Source organism: Antrostomus carolinensis, unplaced genomic scaffold (assembly GCF_000700745.2).
Source record: "Antrostomus carolinensis isolate BGI_N321 unplaced genomic scaffold, ASM70074v2 scaffold8279, whole genome shotgun sequence".
Classification (NCBI taxonomy): Eukaryota; Metazoa; Chordata; class Aves; order Caprimulgiformes; family Caprimulgidae; genus Antrostomus; species Antrostomus carolinensis.
Window position 1 is genome coordinate 41,352 of NW_010336364.1, and position 20,230 is coordinate 61,581.

Here is a 20,230-nt window from a genome sequence, read left to right on the forward strand (position 1 = left end):
ATTTCTCCCCACCCAACTCTCCAGCCTGTCCAGGTCTCTCTGGATGGCAGCACAGCCTTTTGGTGTGTCAGCCGCTCCTCCCAGCTTTGTATCATCAGCAAACTTGCTGACAGTGCACTCTGTTCCCTCATCCAGGTCACTGATTAATATATTGAATAGTACTGGTGCCAGTACTGACCCCTGAGGGATGCCAACAGACACAGGCCTCCAACCAGACTCTGTCCCATTGACCACAACTCTCTGACTTCTTCCCTTCAACCAGTTCACAATCCACCTCACTACCCGATCATCCAGACCACACTTCCTCAGTTTACCTGCGAGGATGCTGTGGGAGACAGTCTCAAATGCTTTGCTGAAATCAAGAGAAACCACATCCACTGCTCTACCATCATCTATCCACCTGGTTATGTTCTCATAAAAGGCTGTCAGGTTGGTTAAACATCACTTCCCTTTCGTAAAACCATGTTGACTGCTCCTAATGACCCTCTTGTCCTTGATATGCCCAGAGATAGCGCTGAGGATACATTGTTCCATCACCTTTCCAGGGATGGAGGTGAAACAGACCAGTCTATAGTTACCCAGGTCCTCCTTCTTGCCCTTTTTGAAGATTGGAGTGGCATTTGCTTTCCTCCAGTCCTCAGGCATTTCTCCTCTTCCCCATGACTTATCAAAGAAGATGAAGAGTGGCCTAGCAATGACTTCTGCCAGCTCCCTCAGCACCCGTGGGTGCACTCCATCAGGACCCAGATTGCTGAATTGATCCCTAACCCAGACCTTGTCAGCCAATGCAAACTCCTCTTTTATCCTGACTTCTTCTGGGGCCTCAGGGGTCCAGGAGTCCTGAGGACAGTCTCCAGCAGTGTAGACGGAGACAAAGAAGGCATTCAGTAACTCTGCCTTCTTTGTATCTTCTGTCACCAGGGCACCCACCCCATTCCGCAGTGGGTCTACATTGCCTCTAGCATTAGCTTTGTCTGCAATGCATTTGAAGAAGCCCTTTTTGTTGTCCTTTACCTCTCTTGCAAGGTTTAATTCCAAGGAGGCCTCAGCTTTCCTAGCTGCCTCCCTACATCCTCTGACAACAGTCATATCCTTCCCAAGTGACCAGCCTCTACTTCCATGATCTGTAGACCCTCTTCTTCCACTTGTGTTTGCCAACTGAGCACAAGCTCTAACTCACAGACTATTAAAATTGTCATATTTATGGTACCTCCTCTGAGTCTCTTTGGGAACATTTCCCTTTGAGTGCTGCAGAGAAACAGCTCTTACGACTGTTTAAATTGTCCCTCATCTAGTTTGGAGTACTGTGAGCCACTGTTGTGGGACTGAATTTTGCACAAGCCACATGTGAGCAATATCATACGGTTTCAAGAGCTGAGAGGGAAGTTGGAGGAGATGTTCCTCACTAATCCTTTGTACTGTTATGCTGTGGTTATAGGACTTCACTGGACAGCAGCCTACGCCAAACATGGTAACAAAACATGTCCCACTAAAGAGAGTGGCAGAAAAGCATGACTTTCTCCTGTGCAATCTGCAAATAAAGTACACAATTCGTTACACAGCTTCCTGCACATGAGCATCCATGGGTAGAAAACATGCTACAGATTCTAGCTGCACCTTCATTTTTTTATCAGACAGCAACTACTACATACGTTCTTTCTGCAATATATATTGAATGCATGCTACATTTCAAGGGCTCTCAGTAGGTCTTAAGTACACACATAAATTTACACATTTCAATGTACATCCACAAGGCAGCAAGGCCAGGCCAGAGCTATAGAGGGTTTTTATGATATGACATTAATTTGTTATGGGGGCTCTTGAATACCATCTTTTTTTTTTTTTCCTTCTTTCTTTTTAATGAGATTCCATTAATAAAGTGCTACCCTTTGATTATATTCTCAACCACAACTGACTCAGCATACTGCACTTGTTGAGGTGGGAAGTACCTAATTAGGATGCCAATCTTCTTTCATGTTATTTCTGTATAATAAAAGTAGTACTTCCAGTTGCGTTGGAGAGGTATGACTAGAGGCGTTAGATGAAGAGAAATCCTCCTTGGAGAAGTATTAACATTAGCCATTGCCTTTCAAACCATCCCATCTCACAGCAAGGTCTCTATCCTACTTTTCAAAGAAGAAATCAAGGGACAGGTTCTCCAAGGCATTCAAGCAGAGGAGCAGGGGCATCCACACAACTATATTCATAGCTTGTGCCCCTCACAAATTCATTCTCTGCATGTACATCCATGCACCAGAAGTGCTTTTTGACAATAAATACCCTAGATTTAGCTGCCATGAGATACTGAGTGTTGACAAGAATATGGATGGCTGGCTGAAGAGATCATTTAACCCTGCTATTAATGAGCTCATTTGATACAAGCTCCCCACTACTAATTATCACTTGGTTCAGACTGATTCATCACCTGCTTTGGTGTTCCTATTTCATAAACAGAACATAAACTGCTGAGTTTAAGAAAATGCAGAATTTGCAGATTTTGGTAAAAACAGAACTGCCCTGATATTGTGTCAATTACTGTTGGACCTATATTCTTTCCTTTACTTCCTGTATGCGTGTGCACATATACAGATGTATGAACATGTAACTATTGTGTACCTGTGTACGGAATACCTGTATACTATTTCAATAAAGACAGTACTGCAATCTAGCTTTATATATATACATTACACTACAGGAATAAGAATTTTCCTTACCTATTTCAGTCATGGATATCCCCGGAGCTAATTGCCCATTGTTGAAAGAGCTATAGGTAAACAAGTTTGGTACAGAGGTGAGGTCATAGATAGGTTCCTGCTTTATCTGTTTGATTCCAGTCATGTCTAACCCAGACTGGTCTGGGGAAGGTTGGGCAGAATCCACGTTATAATAACCCTCAGACTTCGGCAGGTCGATGACGTGCCCATTTGAGTAGGTGCTGCCAGTTTCGTTATTCAGGTTGCTCAAGCCATTGCTGATGCTGTTGCTGTAAACCCTTGCAAGGGCTTCTGCCTCGCCACTCTGCTGCTGCCGTTGCTCCTGCAGTCGCTGCTGGTGCTTCTGCACTTCAGCATACAAGCTGTCCCTCTGCTTTTTGGACATTCTTCCAAACTTCACAGCTGAAAAGCAAAGCACAATGCAAACCATTGTTGCCTTTCAAGTCTCCTTTATTCCCCTCAACACCACCACTCTTTTGACATTTACTTTCAGCATGACTTTTGCTGTGGAAACTCGTCTTTTTCTGTGGAAATGAGATAGGATGCAAAGATTTACACCATATGTGTCTCACAAAGGAAAAAGTATTGTGTGCTTGGATTTACAAGGTGACAACAATGACTCCCATTTGACAGGAGGGTCTCAGTCAAGCAACTCACTTCCCACTGTGAATGTTAAAAAGACCATGCATTCTTTTATATTTCTGTGTTCACTGAACAACAACCCAGAGCTCTATGAAATGTACAGTCTGTAGATTCATATCCCATGTGATTTACCAACTTTCCACAAACCTTTAAACAGTGCACTAACAGGATTAGTACTCTAGATGAAAACAAGCCCTAAAGCCCTATTATCACATCCTTTCAATGGGGTGTTATCTTCACACTTTAAAAAAAAAATAAAAAATAAAAAAAATCTTACAGGTTAGAGTTAAAACCTAGAGGAAAATAACAGATTTGAAGGTAAACAGCACACATGAATGTCATCTTTTCCACAGAGGGAAGTCTCAGAGATTTACACAATCAATTTACATAATCTCCATGCACAAATCCATGCTTTCCTTCTGATCAGAAAGAGAGGAAAACATCAGAGTGCAAACCACCGTCCCCAGGAACAGGGTTCATTACACTGAGATTGAAATTTTCAAAAATGACAGGCTGATTGCTGTGGAACTAAGAAGTGTAAATCCACAGCCTGCCTATACAGTGAATTATTGACAAATATCTTTCCCCACCCCTCCCCTCCTTCCCCATCTCTATATATTCTGGCTTTCTAGTGGAATCTTGGAATCTTAGAGCATAGGTTGTTGTCAACTGTGCTCTAAAACAAATGAGGGATACATTCAGTAGAATTTATAAGAGCACAGATAAGAGGACATTCCTCTGAAAATCCTAATTTCTACCTATTATGAGGTGTATTTTCCAATGCTGAGTATTTCCAGTCTATCTGTAACTGGGATGAATTCAGAATCATCACATTTATTATCACAGGATGGACTTGGATGTCATTTTTGCTATCCCATGGTTCAGTTATAGCTCTCAAGAAGAGTCTGAATCTACACTCGTGGATGAATGTGAAAATCTTCAGTCAGGAAACAGAACAGAAAAGAAAGTGTAATATGAAAAGGCAGTGCCAGAACACCAAGGAGGTGGAGGCCTCTTATTTGCACTTTTTTACACTAAGATTTTTTTTCTTGTTGCCAACCCCAGCTTACTTGCAGCCCTTCACACAAGCTGCAAGCTACCTCACATGAACATGGCCTGCCCCTGGAGTCAGTCCACGGTGCACTGCACACCCTTATGGACAATACACAATGACTGTATTTTGAAAAATGCAACTGTGCATTTTCTTCAAATTTAGGGCTTCAGTAATAAAAACAAACACCCACTGTTTATTCCCATTATATATTCATTAATTGGATTCTCCAGCTGCTGTCAATTAGCATCCTGCCTCTGCATGATAAAAATGAATCTGTTACATGGCTGAGAGGTAAAAATCACATTCAATTTATCTGTTAAAAAAATCCATACAGCCTATTTTAAACTTGCAAGAGCTCTTAATATTGTTACGTATAAACACCCTTACATAAACAATGAGAGAAGAAAGCAATGCTGTCAGAAGAATCACTCCCTTTGTCTGCATGCAGTGGCCCCTGAATTATAGGTTGGGAAGACAATGCCGTCAGCCACATTAAAATGCCTCTGTGATACCTCAAATCATTGGAAGATACTACTTTCAGGAGGAAAGCATATGCTGCTAAATTACTGAAAAGTTACTATTTTAATCTCCTCTAGGAAGAATCAGGAGGTAAGGCATCAAGTAAGCTGCCTTCTAGGATCAAAAAGAGTTCACAGATTACAGGCTAGGCTGCAAGGCCCCTCCCAGACTGGTGGGACTGGCGAGACTGGTGAGCAAGTTGTTTCAGTGTGACACGAGACACACTGAGGTAGGAAAAGGCCTATTACAGTCCAAATTTAAAACAAGTTTATAATCTGTGGACTGTCTAAAGAAATAGCTCTTTAAGTAACTTCTCCATCAATGACTGTTAATTTCTAATGACACATTTTGTGTGAGATTTCTAAGACAGAAAACTGCTGCCAGGCAATCAATATCAACATGACTTGCCTTCAAAAAGAGAACATTTTCTTCTCATGCTTCCTGACCATTTAAAACATGTCTGTGAGCTGGAAACCCCCTGCATGAGCAGTGGTGGCTGGGGCAGGTCAGCTGTGGGCAGCCTTGCCCAGGCCTCCCACTGCCCTCAGCTTTGCTGGGGTGGGCACACTCTCAGCCTGCTTACCACAGCTTGTCACACCACAGCTTGGAAAGTAGATCAGAGCTCTGAAAGGACCAAAGGATCCTGCTGTTGGATGCACTGTGGAGCTTTCCTGGAGTAATGTCCATTTTCAGTGTGAAAGTATGAAACGTTTCTTCTACAGACCCAGACAGGGACAAGGGTCAATGTAGAAGGCAAAAAAAAAAGTTTTTTTAGCATGCAAAATAATTGTTCAAGTGCTCTGAATAAAAGAAACAGAAACGTTTAATGCTATCAAGGTATAAATTTCTTTTTAGTTTCCTGTTTACTGTCACAGACCTATAGAGATCTCAAGGAAAGAGAAGCTTTCATATATCAATATTTAATGTTAAGATAAATTATAATGTTTAATATAGGAGGTTATCTAAACTGGAATATATATCCACTTCTACAGAGGTGACCTTGTTGTGCTTTTGATCAGAACAATACATTTCGCTTCTGACTTTCTGTTAGAAACTAATACTGCTCTCTATTTTGTGATTTCCCCACCCTCCCCACGAAAATAGCCTCCTTTGTTAACTGAGTGGAAAAGATCTGTGTCTCACAGTGCATGCATTACAAAGCAAGGAGCTTCTCCTCTCTCTTTTTTCCAGAAATCTACAGGGAGTTTAAGTAAGCCAGCAGTGAAGAAGAGTTTCAAAGGGTTTAGGCGTGAAGAAGGAATCTGACTCCTTACCATCTCGAGACATTCCCAGGGCAAGACATTTCTGCAGTCGGCAGTGTTGGCAACGATTTCTGTTGGTTCTGTCAATTAAACAGTTTCTCTGCCTTGGGCAGGAGTAGGAGGCATTGTTCTGCTGACTCCTCCGAAAGAATCCCTAGGGGCAAGAGAGCAAGAGAGACAGAGTATTACCGTGTGCATATATGTGCACACACATGCACACACACACAGAGAACCATGTAAACAACTACGGTAAACTCTTATTTATTTGAGTTTAGCAACATGACTTATGCTATGGCTTTGCAGATGTGTTGGCCTTGTACAGTGAAATTAAAGAATATTTACTTAAGATAAGGAGAACTGTGCTTTATTCTGTAAAGAATGTAATTCCACGTTGTTAAAATGAAAATAATGTTACAGAACGCATTCTTATTATGCAATGATGACTATGTATCATCTAACACTTGCTCCTTATAGAGGAAAAGCTTGTCCACATTTGTAAACAGACTACTTGTTCTGACTATTTTCTTTCTTTAATGAAAGAGACAGGTAATAACTGGCAGTGGCTATGCATACCATTAGAAGCTGAAGTCTGCTGTTCAATTTAACCTGGCAAATGTTGATCTGATCTGGAGGGACCATACACTTCAGCAGTGAAAAGTAATTTATATTCAAGCATCACAAAGGCACTAGGATTTAATGACTGTATCAAGTAAAGCCAATACACAAAGGAGAAAGCAACACCTTTAGACACTACCATGAGAAAGTAACGACATTTTCCATTTCAATGGTATATAACATTAACCATTTTATCTAGGTAAAAATTTGTAGTTATTCTATCTCCTAGAAGGTTTTTCTGGTCAGCTGTGGGTTATTTGGCTAAAGATCAGAGGGCTAGAAGGAGAGTATTAACCCATACCTAAGGCCTTACAAGTTCCAAGTGGTTACGAACAACACCAAGAGGTGCCATTATGGTAGAAGTGGCATGAAATGGTAGAGGTGACAAGAGGAATGAAACCAGGAGGTGAGGATTAGAAAGAGAGGGGGAGAAGGCATTTATGACATTCTTTTCTTTCCTGTGAAATAAAGGACAGGAGGAACAGCAGGTTCAGAGAGAGAGAAACAAAGAAGGGAAATTCCTTGGCCACTTTGGCATCTTTAGATGCAGGCAGCTGCAGGGTTGTGTGGTGGGAGAGCTGAAGGATAGCCTAGCCACCGCATGAAGCCACGAGGAAGAAAACAGCAGAAAGCATCATTACTGCAGTTACACTGGTCACCAGAAGTGATGCTGAAGTGGTTGTGCCTTTCTGGGCTGGTTTGCAAACAGCTCTGAATGGAGCCACAATGCAAGAACTGACTTCATTTATCAGGTAAAACCAGTGTTACCGCCGCACAGGCTGACAGACAGTAATACCAAGCAATGGAGATCGCAGCAGCCATGAGTTTTAGGAGAATGAGACTTGGGAAGCAACAAGGCGACAGTGTCACAGGGCTCAATTCGCTTGCTACGTGCAGTGCCTGAATTCTCACTCCTGGTGAACACAATAAGGATGGTGTGGGGTGTCAGTAATAACAGGTGACAGGCATAGTGTTCCACCAAGGACACTGGCAGTGTTAGTTCCTGAGATCGAGCATCAAGAGACTTACTTTCTCTGGCCTGTGCTGGTTTTAACAGTATTATATAAAAACTAAATTAAGTTTTATGATTTGCACTTTTGAGAACATGGATATCCTTTAGGGAAATTCTTAGAAAAAACCTGGTGGGAACTTGTATGATTCTGGCTAACCAAAACGTTCCTGAAACTGTGGAGGTGAGTTTAATTTAAAGCTAAATGGACACTAATTGCAAAATATTTCTACTCTATTTGTTGAACTTTACAGTCAATTTTGGTTTTGACATATGAAATATTTTCTAGTTTAAAGATTTAGATTTTAGCAGCTCCTGTGTGGATATGGATTTGAGAGAACAAACAAATAATGTTAAAAAAAGCCATGCAACCATCTAGCATTGACTATGCCTCATCCTATAGTGCTGTTTTTTCCTCAGAAGAATTTGTTTGTTCCTTCTTTACCCTTGTTTGTTCCTTCTTTACCCTTAGGGAAAAATCAAGGGTTACATAATAAAATTAATCTACAGCAGGTAATTTATTTTTCTGAGGAGACTTTTGTGCTCTCTTTCTCCTGCATAGGATCTCAATGTTGTCTTACAAAGTACAGACAATCCTTTCATTTCATTTTTAGGGGATCTTTATATAATATTGCCCATATTTACTGAGAATAATTCCATTTGTGGGAAGAAGGATGCAGTTCATTACTGAGAAGCTACAGCCTTAAAGACGTGTTTCCCAGTATTCCCAACACTGACAAGAGGCCTATCTGCATCCTGAACAAGTCACCTCATCCATCACCAACAGTCAGTCTGAGAACAGAAATGGTCACACGAACTACTGTCTAAATCATGACAAGAGTGGTAGCAAATACTTTGCTCTGGTGGTAGGCAGGAGAGATGATAACAGGCTTCTCAGTAAGTGAAAGAACCACAAAGACAGAGAGGATGGAGATCTGTCTTCAGGTTTCACCCTTTCAGTGACGACAGCGGCAGAGCCACCATTTTCTTAAATTAGTCCAGCAGGTTATTCAGCGTATGCAGGCATGCACCTTAAGCACTTATAATATGCATTGGCAGCAGCATAGCTAACGTAGGGACACATAGTTAAAGGATTTTCCATCCCTTGAAGTTTGTAGCATTGCTATTGGCAGTGCAAACCTTGGCTGCTGTGTCCTGAAATGCTGCAGCTGTCTGGTGCCTGGCTCAGCGTGAGTGCAGGCTTGCAGAGTGGTTCTCGCCTCTTTCTTCCACACATGCTCTCCATCTTAATTAATTCAGTCTTTTAATGCATTCACACAAAAGGATCCAGAAATGACCAGTTATTAGTATGCAGGCTGAGCAAATAGTTATTTAATTGCTGGGCAATGAAGAGCAGAGTTGTACTGCCTAAGACAGCGCTTACCTTGAAAGAGAGTTCTGACAGACTGAGATGCCCCCCATCAGAGAACTGACATCTTTTTTCACAACAGGGTCACAAAACAAGATTAGACTAATTGATCTGATACTGCAAAACTGGTACAAAAACAATAGGGTTAAAACTGTCGTAAGTGGAAGAGAAGCTCTTTATCTCAATAAGCAATCTACACACAGAGCTGAGTGGTATCATCTCCTCTTGAGGCACACACAAGGGCCAGCATTAACCCTAATCACATCTACAGGAGACTCTACCTCTTAACTGCTCTGTGGACACTGAATACCGAGACAAGAAGCTATTTTTCTGCTTAAAGCATTTTTCTCCAATAGGTTTTGTGTCAATTTCGAAGTATTAGATCAATTAGTCTAATCTTGTTTCACATGATCATCAAAAGAAGACGCTTATTTCTAGTCCAGTGTCACAACAAGATAGGGACACACTGCGGGTTGTTCCATTAACAGTCGTTAATTTTTCTGAAAGAAATCTGATCTTTGACATCATATTGTTTCTCAATGTGTTGGCATTACAAGATTTTTTTTGGGGAATGGCTGCATCCAAATTTTCAGATTTTTCAGATGTTCTAAATTTCGTAAAGCATTAAGTAAATACAGACTTGCCATTTCACTCTACAAATGTGCATCCACTTTAAAATATACCAGTTTGTGTGTTTCCACATAGAATAAATCAGAGATGCTGCCTCTTCATTTTTGCAATTTCACATTTACAGTCAAAGCTGAAATACCAACATGTAGTAAGAAATTCTGGTTTTCCATGAGTAATGATATAATTCCTTCAATAAGAAAATCACAGAGCACTGTTAAAGTTGAAAAGTGAAGCCTTTCCTCTCTTGGCTTGGAGTTTGATTTATGTTATTTGAAGTAACGCCTGGGATAATATGTTAATATGACTAAGCAACATGGAAAAGGGTTTTTTTTTCCTTTTTTTTTTTAACCTCCAGTTCCCAGCAATTGCCCTGTGCTGGAGTCTGTAAGAAAGAAGGCAAAGGATCCTTTTACACTACTCATAATGTAAGGCATTTTTTCTTTTGGAGATTACAATTTGGCCTGCAGAGAATACAAAGGGGATAAAGTAGAACCAAACTGACACCTGTAAGCTTTTAAGATGTCGAACTGAGATATTGTGCCAACTTTTAATGCTACATGGATTGTATAGGAAACAAGATAAGGAAGTCCATCTCTCAAGCTGATTTAAGGTAGAATGGGTGTGACTTACAGTTGCCAAGCTCTGTATCAGCACTTATACTGCATCAGACAGAAAGAATTCATGTTTCAAATGAGGAGGTAACTCTAAAGACTATCTGATGAAAAGGAAAGCAACTAGTAAAATTAGGCTTGAAATGCATCTATACCAGCAGCAGGCTTTACAGCCTTTAGCATCACTTGCTTGAAAGCGTGCAAGAGTGTATTATTGTACACAGTTGCTCGAGGCTAATGCAGACACTGATGACTATGCTGTATTAAAATCTCATACCTTGCAGCCTTCACATGTGATGACTCCATAGTGTATTCCAGAGGACTTATCACCACAAATCTTGCATGGTATCACTTCAATTTGTGCTGAAAAATAAAACAAGACAAATATTTTGAGTACATAATTCTATTTCATTTATTTCTTTCTCAAATGAAGATCTTAAAAAGTAAAGCTAGTCAGGAGATAACCTGTTCATCCCCCTGACAATATAAAACTGCTTTGTATTGTACTGTGTGTTTTTGAATGCTTTGATTCGGCAAATTTTAATTGCTTCACATTATGTAGTTTCTACCATACCCAACAAAACTCTTCAACAATTTAAGATATCTCACGATTAGCAAGTTTTTCCTCATATTCTCCTTTTTTAACTGTTTTTACTTCTTAATTTCATCACGATTATTGCACCATTAGGGGTTCTAAATAATGATCTAGATTGTTCTTGCTTACACATTTCATTTATGACTTTTCATTTTGCTAGGGTAGAATTACACAGTATATTTTGATGCGTTTTTCAAAGCAGTAGAGGTGATGAAGTTTTCACATCCTTCAGATTAAGACTTCAGGACATACAAAGATATCCACTGGCAAAGATGGGCTTGAAAATGACTGCTTAACCTCTCCTTCTCTTCAAGCTATTTGCTGCAGTACCAAGTCATGGGCAGGCAAGGCCCACAGACTGAATTTAAGTAACCAGTGGCTGTGTACTGAAAGAGGCAGGTACTATCTGAAAATGTTTGAATATGGATATGCTTCAGATCCTTTTATAAACACAATGGTCATTTAATTCAGAGAAGAAAAACATATTTCACTATCTTCCATATTTTTATTTTGCTACCATAGCTGTTTACTTCCCTCAACTACTTCGAATCCTGTGTGTTTCCTTTGATGACGCTCTAAGAGAGCACATTCTGAAAGGCAGAGAAGGATTGTGCCTGTCAGATGCATTGAGAAAAATGTAAACCTATTTTCTTTCTTTTCATTTGTTTTCCTATGTGGGATGCATGCCTCCCTGCAATTCTGCCACTTGGAAGCAGCATCACACTTGGTAAGGATCAGTACTCCTGGACGATGTCTTTCCTCCATGCCCAGGGCAATAACGGCAGCAGTTCCCTGAAACACAAATCACTCATCAAATCCTTGGGTAGCAAAGCTGAGAGCTTGTGTAGTAGGGCTACGAACAGCACAAGATTGCTAACCGGTAGTACTTTAATTGGACACATTCAACTCCAAAATGGATTGGGATACAGGGAAACAAGATTATTGTCCAGATGCTCATCCTAAGAAGAGCATCCCATTTCAACCCTGGGGGCAGCTGAAAAATTTATAAATGCTGGAAAAAAATGTACTTAAAATTATGGCATATTGTAAGCTAAGCACTAAGCATGCTGGTATGGTGGATGCTGTGACAACATAATGATATAGTCTGGATTTTGTCTCAGTTCTACCTATGATTATAATTTATCACTCTTAGCAGAAACCAAGAATTTCCTAAGAGTTACCCTCCTACCACCATGTGGTTAAACAACCAAAACTCTGTGTCCCGCAGAGCCACCACACTTCCCACCAAAATGTGCACTGCATCCCCTGCTCCCCTAGCCCCCTACTTAAGAGTAGAGGCTTATCAGGGTAAACTCCACAAGGTGAACACTAGCAGGCCCTCTTCTCTGGATACTGTATACAAAAGGAGCCAGGGAAGGGTAATTGTCATGGAAGTCTAAAGAGACTTTAGTTCCCCACTGTGATGCTGTCTCTGATCAAGTACATTTTTAGGCAAGGTTTAGGCAAGCAAACCAGTTTTTAAACTGTTCTTATCCAGGATAGATAGAATTAAGTTAATTGTAGGAAAGAGTTGTTAATATGTTCTGGATGGAGACAACCCAGAACCAAAATCTTGCCTGTCTTTGTACTGAAAGAAAGTTCGTATCTAGAAATAAAATTTCGTATGACATCCACAATTTTCGGTTTAGTTTCTGTATCCCATTTTGTTTTCATGAACTAGGTTGTGGTAGCTTCTTTCCCTTCTTAAGAAACTAATTGCCATTAGCCATCCTGGCATGATAGATGCACAAAAAAGAAGGCAATTTCTTACAGAAAAGTATCTGCAGTTCCTCGTCAATTTTGCCAGGTTGATCCTGCTCAAGATTTCCTATGCCTTATGCACATTGAGATAATTAAAACATTTAAACATGCACCTCCAAGTACTGCCGTTTGAGAGGCTAGTTTGAGTAATTGCGCAGAGGTCTCTGCTTGAGAATCACATGGAGGGATCAAGGCTCAGCTCTGGGGCCACATGCTTCTTTATGCTGACAAGCCTCAAAGACATATGTCAATGTCAGAGGCAGGAACTACAGTGGGAATGTGAGTAAATCTTCAGGAAAAGACAAAACAATGGAAGAAAAAAAAACCCCAAACAATATGAAAGTATTTTTAATATGACTTGCATATAGAGTTTGTAACTATGATAGGAACAGAGACAGAAGAATTGATCCTGTGACACTTGTTGCATTTAGCACAGTACTTGTTGCTGTGAGCAACCAATAATTCCATGCATGAATTGCAATTATAAGTGCTACATTCATGGTAAATATTTGTGGACCAGGTCACTAAATGCTAAAGCTCCAGGTTTCACTTAATGTGAAATAAATACTTTAGACTTGCACCTCAGCAGTTAATTCAAACCCTTATTCAAAACTAACAATTCTATAAATTAGTAAATACAGGATGTCTAGGAAATTGCTACCATGGCTCCTTAGAGTGCTCCTAGAAAAGGCAGCATCTTTAGGACACAGAAGGCGTTTGAAAAAGTTTGGAAAACTAGACTCTGCTACTGTTTCCTAGGCATTTCTTTTTGTTCATAAGTCAGCAGAACTATTTAAGGATTCGTAACAGAAAACTTGAGTCATTACAGGCCAGAGGAAAAAGAAGCCACTGTATTCCCAGAAACCTCTTGAATTACTGTAATTAACACCCAGTGTACCAGGTTTCTTTTGCAGATTTAATGATTGTCAGAGGCTACTACATGTTTTTCACATTGTATCTTTGTTCAGACACCTGTAATTTTATGTTGTTTTTCTTCTTCCCTTCTCCTCTTAAACCAACAAACACTTTAGGGACCTGTATATCCTACCTCTCTTATAGCTGTTATAAAATAAGCAGCTTGCTTCTGAATTCCTTACAAGTGTAAAATGCATTGATTCAGTACCACTTCCTGAATATTGAGGCAAAATGGAACTCCATAATGGAGTTGCCACAATGATAACTTTCATCAGTACAGGTATAGAACTTACTTTCTCCCAATATAGTAAACATGCAGAAGGAATAGGAGCAAAACTACTTAGCTCCACTTTTAAAATCCTCCCACTTGCCTTCATACCCATCAGCTTTAGTAACGTGAATAAGAATAATGGCTCCTGCCTCTTTTCAAGCAATAATATAGGTCTCAGATGTCCATTTGTCCAATTTTTCAACAAGCACATTTAGTTTTCATCCTGTCTCCATACATATCACTTGATAAAAGCCTGCAAAACCACCATCACCCTGAGGTCTAACAAAACTTTTATAATGTTTGGATACGTGCTGCGTTGTGATTGATCCTTATCACCAACTGTAGCTTCTCTCCCCAGTACCATGGGATTATCCCACCTCTTTGTGGTATTCATCTCTTATTTTATACTTAAGCTTAACATTCTTTAGGGCTGTCTCTAGTTTTATATGGCATCCTACAAATTAGAATGCCACAATGGAAATTAATTAATTCTACATGACTAGTAATAATAATCTGCAGATGCTGGGTTTACCACCTGCAGCCTAATTCATTCTCTCAGGACAACAGGAAGAAGGCTGGAATTCTATTAAGGAAGCAAATACAAAAACATGTCACACATTTGAAATGAACGTTTGGATAAAAATAAATATGTACTTAAAACCACCTTCAAACCAAGCATTACCTATCTTCTCAAATGCTGCCCCAAGAGAAATAAAAAAGTACACAGAGTTGCCTTTTTTTTTTTTTTTTTTTTTTTTTTTAAACCAGCAAAATTTTACTTACAGGCATAAAATTCACTGTCCTAAAAGTAGGGCAATAATCAGGTTTCATGAATTGTTATATTGGTGATATTTGGAATAAATCTTTGGATTTGGAAGGAGATACACACTTAATTTGCTGAATTCCTCTTAAAACAAAGATAAGAGCCAACAAGGCACCTGATGTGTCCTTTGTGTATTTGTGAGGACTGCCACTGACATGCATAGGTTATCTAACAAGAAAATAGCAAAGCTTACATTTTATATAATCTCAGTTTAACATCTGAGGAACTTCACCTGGGAGAGACACGACTATAATCTCTCAGTCCTGGAGATTTGGTTCCAAGGGGAAAAAAGGCTTAAACCTTCAATACTTAGTTCTTGATCAAAAGAGAATATTAAAGCATGTTGGGCATGAACTTTGAAGAGGAAGTCCTCTCTCTAATTTGTTGATCCCGGAGGGATCACACTTGGAAACATCAAGGCTAATCACAGAACTGATAGCAAAAAAGCAGATCCTTCACTTTCCAAGAATTCCCATTGTCCTTAAACTGGAGTTCTTTGAAAAATGCTAGTAGATTGGCCCAGATCAATCCCATGTTTGTATCCCTAAGTGATTTCAAATTAAGAATATTCAGCATTTTTATCTAGTTGTTAACTCTGCTTTTTGTATCCTGACCTCTGTGAGTAAGACAGGCTTTTTCCATGCACGTTACCATCAACAGAGGTTTCTGCTATGCGTTAGGCTGCAAACTAGATCTTGGTATCCCCTTTGCCACTGGATTAGACAGTCTGTGGCTTCACAGCAAGATTTCAAGTGCTTTACATTTGTATTTAATAATCTGAAAATATACAGCTGAGGATACTACTTATGTTTTCAGCTTCTGTTTTACCTCATCCAGTGAGAGCTACACAGCTAGCAATATCTCAGCAAGCTAATTAATGCCAGCTAATGTTAATTAATGTGTCTGTAGATACACTTGCTGTCAGCCATACCCCAAATGAGCCATTATAGTAAGTAGATATGATGGAGTTCACCCAGGAAAATAACACATAACTCTGACTGTGAGTCTGGACCCCGGACTTTTTTTAGAGCTATGAAGACTGTCAGGTCCACTCTGCCCAGAGCCCTCCCTGCATGTGCAGCAAAGCTGATGATTCCCAAGTATGCCAGTCCTACAGCTCATGTGCAGAGACATACACTTTCCCAGAGCAAGTTCTTATATATCTACATGTCTCACTGGGCACACTCAGGAGATCTGATCTGCACACGATCTGTAAAAACTTGACATGAATTTCAGGGTCAAGGTAGTCCTGGAAGCTGGATATTGAGAAATCTGATAGATCATTGCTCAAAATAGAACAGTGATAGATCACTGCTAAAAAGATTGCTACTCCTGTAAATCCATGCAATTGTCAGGTCTGATTTCTTTCATGGTCTCACAGTCTTTGCTGAATTTTTTCTATCTTTTAATCAATGGCACTTGGAAGGTTTTTTGGTGACAGATTTTCTTTTCCCCTTCCTCTTTTATGATTTTATAGTCAAAAGAAAAAGCTCTGAAATGTACATCAGCTCTTCTTACAGATCAACTTTATTGCATGATTATTCTAAAGACTATTGGAACACTTTTAAAACATCATTTTTTTTTTTGACGAAAAATATAGTCTTTATGTAGTTACCCTGTGTATCCTTATTGTGTGCATTTAACATTTATTTTTTAAAATAAAAAGTAAAAATCAAACATTAGGAATATGTCTGACAATATCTGTAGACTGATGAAAAGTTTCAAAATTACATGCTATATGTTAGCTTTTTGCAGGTTTTGCATATCAAGGAAAGATGTTTGTATCTGCACTGTGGAGAGATACTTTGGAAGACTTTTTGTATCTGTCTTAATACTTTTTGTATCTGCCTTAATAATGTTTACAGACCATTGTCAAATGCTTTGAAATAGACAGATGAAGTAAGATGAGTTCAAATGATTATGGCTGCTCCAGAGCTAAAGGTAACCTCCAAACTGCTCATATTATCTGATCATTTTGTATCTTATTGTTACATACTAATTTTGGAACAAGTCTGGAAAGAATCATCTGCATGGATTACTTGCCTTCAGATTCAGCAGAGAAGGCGAAATTATAGGAAAAAAAATAAAATAAGCACAGTAGAACAACCTTTTCCTATCACAGTAAGAACAGAAATAAGAAAAAGTATTTTTGTTCAAATGCCCTTTCTTTCCCTTTCTGTGTGTAACTACAATGGATCTAGCAGTGATATTTAACAATTTATGAATAGTAAAAAGTTGCTATGCTTGTGATGGTCCAAGGATATAGATGAGATGAGATTTTCAGATAGATGAAATATCTTTTATTAGACCAAGGGATACATTGTTCTAAAAAATAAATGCTTTTGGACTCCTAGTTTTTTATCACACCTTAGATAGGAGCAAAGGACTTCAAAATTAAAACAGGTTAAGGATAATTGCTCAAAGCTGAATTTCATTATGATAATCAATTAGAAAAGCTGTGAGATTTGCAAGGTTGGATGATTCTCTGTGGAGCAAAGGTAGCTGTGAGCAAAAAGAACCACAAGAGTCTTAAGAGCAGTGACATGATGTTGTGAGATAATTGATGTATATTTATTTTGGATTACCAGTCTTTTTTTCTACAGAAGTGATAATTTTAATGAGTTAAAAACATTTGTAAATTAACAGAAAATCTCAGTTACTGTGGGTTTATTACAAGACAGTGGTGCTGATACTGTTTTCTGGACTATAAATAAAAGCTGTGCAGCTTTTTTTGCCAAGAATGGCAGCCTAACACCCAGTGAAACATCAAAAGGTTAAGGAAATGCCAAAGGCACAGAAATTGCTATCTAGCAGCTTGTTTGTTTCTTTATTTTGGGGAAGACAGAGTGGTTGAAATGCATAAGAACCACAAATGTTTAAGACTGTTGTGCACTTTTGAGGCATAATTCACAGGCAGGGAAGGCAGCAGAAAAGAAGCAGAACTGACTGTATCCTTTGCAGGGCAGTAATGGCTAATACAGACACGTACTGCCCCACGTTCAGATCCAAAAAAATGAAAATCAGCTCCTTTGTCAGAAGCTATGGCTCAAAGATTGACCCCTGAAAGGCTGTGCTCAAATTGGTCAGAAGGGGTCAAAGGATCACAACTCACTTAGCACACTGCAAATCTGTACAGAAGCGTTGTTATTGCCTCTCAACATGGACTTTTCTATATTAATCAATGAACTCTTTTCCTTAGTAACTCATATGCATGGAAATTAACTTCAAAGGATGGTGCTACACTAAAACAAGTTACCACACAACAAAAAGAGGTTGCCTAACCAATGATTTGGGCTCCATAGGTGAGTTCAAATCGGAGATATTTAATTAAATCCTCAAAGCCTTATCCTGGGCCCCATAGAGAGCTTGGAACTTGCCTTATTTACAGGGAAAGACGTTAAGTGTTTAGTAAATGAAGAATTATTACTGTGCAGTTTCTACTTCCTTCAAAGACTCAAGCAATGCTTCTGCTGATACTGCACACTTCCCCTAAAGAGATTATTATGGTAATCCCAAATATTATACTACCCAAGCTATCTTATATTTGAGCTCATCAGATCCAATGTTCTGCAAATAATCTCTAGCAGCTTTAGCTAGTGTTTATATAAGCTGGTCAGGATGGCTATTTGAGCAGTGATGACCATGTTTTCTATGCAATTCTCCACAGAGTAAACATGCACTTGCTCAGAAAATAGCAACTATACAGAAAAATATAGCACATGCAAAGTTCTTTCCTATGAGAAGTACACTTAGTATTTACTCTGCCAACATATTTGTCATAATTTGTGGATATTTCACTTAAATGGTTTACAATACAGCAGGCATTTAGCAGGACAAATTTTTTGCCCTCCTTACTTGTCTTTACTCAGAAAGCTACTCAGTGTGCCTAGCGTTTCCGAATTACTGTTCCAGACAGACAACAATGCATGGCTATTTTTTTTTCTTTTCTTCTGTATAAATGAACTAATGAATGTTGTAAGCGAAGAGCCCAGATAGCATGATAAATATTTACCTTCCATTTTGCCTGTTGAGAACTGGCTGAAATTGTCATATAGTACTCAGCACCTTAGTGGGAATTCTTTATGTTAGATACACATAGATCATTGCTATAGAGTTACACAGCCTAGTAGCACAAAGAGAGCTGTTGCAGGAACAGACTCTGAAGACCTGCCTTCAAGGCTGTGGGATCACACATGACCTTATCTTTCCTCACACCCAGTTAGTGTTACTGCTTGCTGGAGGAGGGTGGAAATGAACTTAAAACTTACTTCAGCTTGCAGTAGAAGGAAGGCGTAGTGCTTATTCCTAACCTTGTCTGTGGCAGCACCCCCTTCTCCAGCTCTTTGTGACGGGACTGTAGCTGCAGCAGCACACTCACAATCCCCACAACCCTCGCCTTCTCCCCCACTACCTGCATTGTTTCATTTGAACGTCCCCAGTTTCCTACACTTCCAGTAACACTCAAACCCAGAATATGATGCCATGCAAAATCATCAAAGAAAATGAGGACAGTTGCACAGTTCAGGTCTCCACACAGAACCAGCTGACACTCAGCAATTTTAGTATTCATGACTCAGTTGCCACTAAACGGAGCCTGAAGCCAGCCTCTGTATAAACGGAGGCTTCAAGTATAATCCTATTTAACTTCTCTTCTACAACTGTAACTGCTTCTCAAGCACTTGTTTTGATAGAGGAAATAAAAGCTGCACCAACACCTGGGAAAACGGCAACATCATGTGGGATGAGTGTCAGTAGTGCAATATTACAGCGTACTGTGAATGATTAAGGATTTAGATGATTTGTTCAGTCTGTGGATACACTCGAAATAGAGTTGCTGGACCTACAAAGAATGCAGCTTCAAAGAAAGTAACAACTGGGTCAGAACCTTCTTCTATTGCCCTGTCTGTGAAATAATTTTTTCAGTGTTTATACTTCATACAAAAGTTCTTTTCAAATTATGAAATGCTCAGAGAGTTGAAAATGTTTTCTTCTTTTGTAAACATAGAGAATAATCAAACGATCTAAAATTCTCCTTCTGAAAATTAGTAAGATATCCACTGCTACAAATAAATACAATTAAAAATATGATAGAAAAATTAGAACAGAAATGTACTTTTACTTTCACACAAGTAAGTGAGCTCACCATTCGAATAACTGGATATGTTTTATAGTTTTCCATTTCACTAAGTGATACTTAGAACAGAAATGTACTTTTACTGTCACACAAGTAAGTGAGCTCACCATTCAAATAACTGGATATGTTTTATAGTTTTCCATTTCCGTGGAATTTCATACTGATTTTTACTGAGGTCTCAGTATGCTCTACTTTTTATAAACAAAATACTGGAAAAGGAAAGAAGGGAAGCTGAGATTTTTAAAAGTCCAAACCTAATACATACCCAATAGGAATAACTAGTGCCATTTTTAAGATTTTGTAGGG

General features: G+C 39.2%; 1 protein-coding gene across 1 annotated transcript in view; it reads right to left on the reverse strand.

Moving 5' to 3' along the window:
• The window catches only part of RORB (RAR related orphan receptor B), a 51,269-nt gene that overhangs the window by 28,813 nt on the left and 2,226 nt on the right, over nt 1-20,230 (reverse strand). Inside the window, exons 2-4 of the mRNA XM_010174820.2 lie at nt 10,703-10,788; nt 6,204-6,345; nt 2,715-3,116 (exon numbers count right to left, since the gene is read on the reverse strand). Coding sequence (XP_010173122.2) covers nt 2,715-3,116; nt 6,204-6,345; nt 10,703-10,788 — 630 coding nt within the window. The remainder of the gene's footprint in view (nt 1-2,714; nt 3,117-6,203; nt 6,346-10,702; nt 10,789-20,230) is intronic.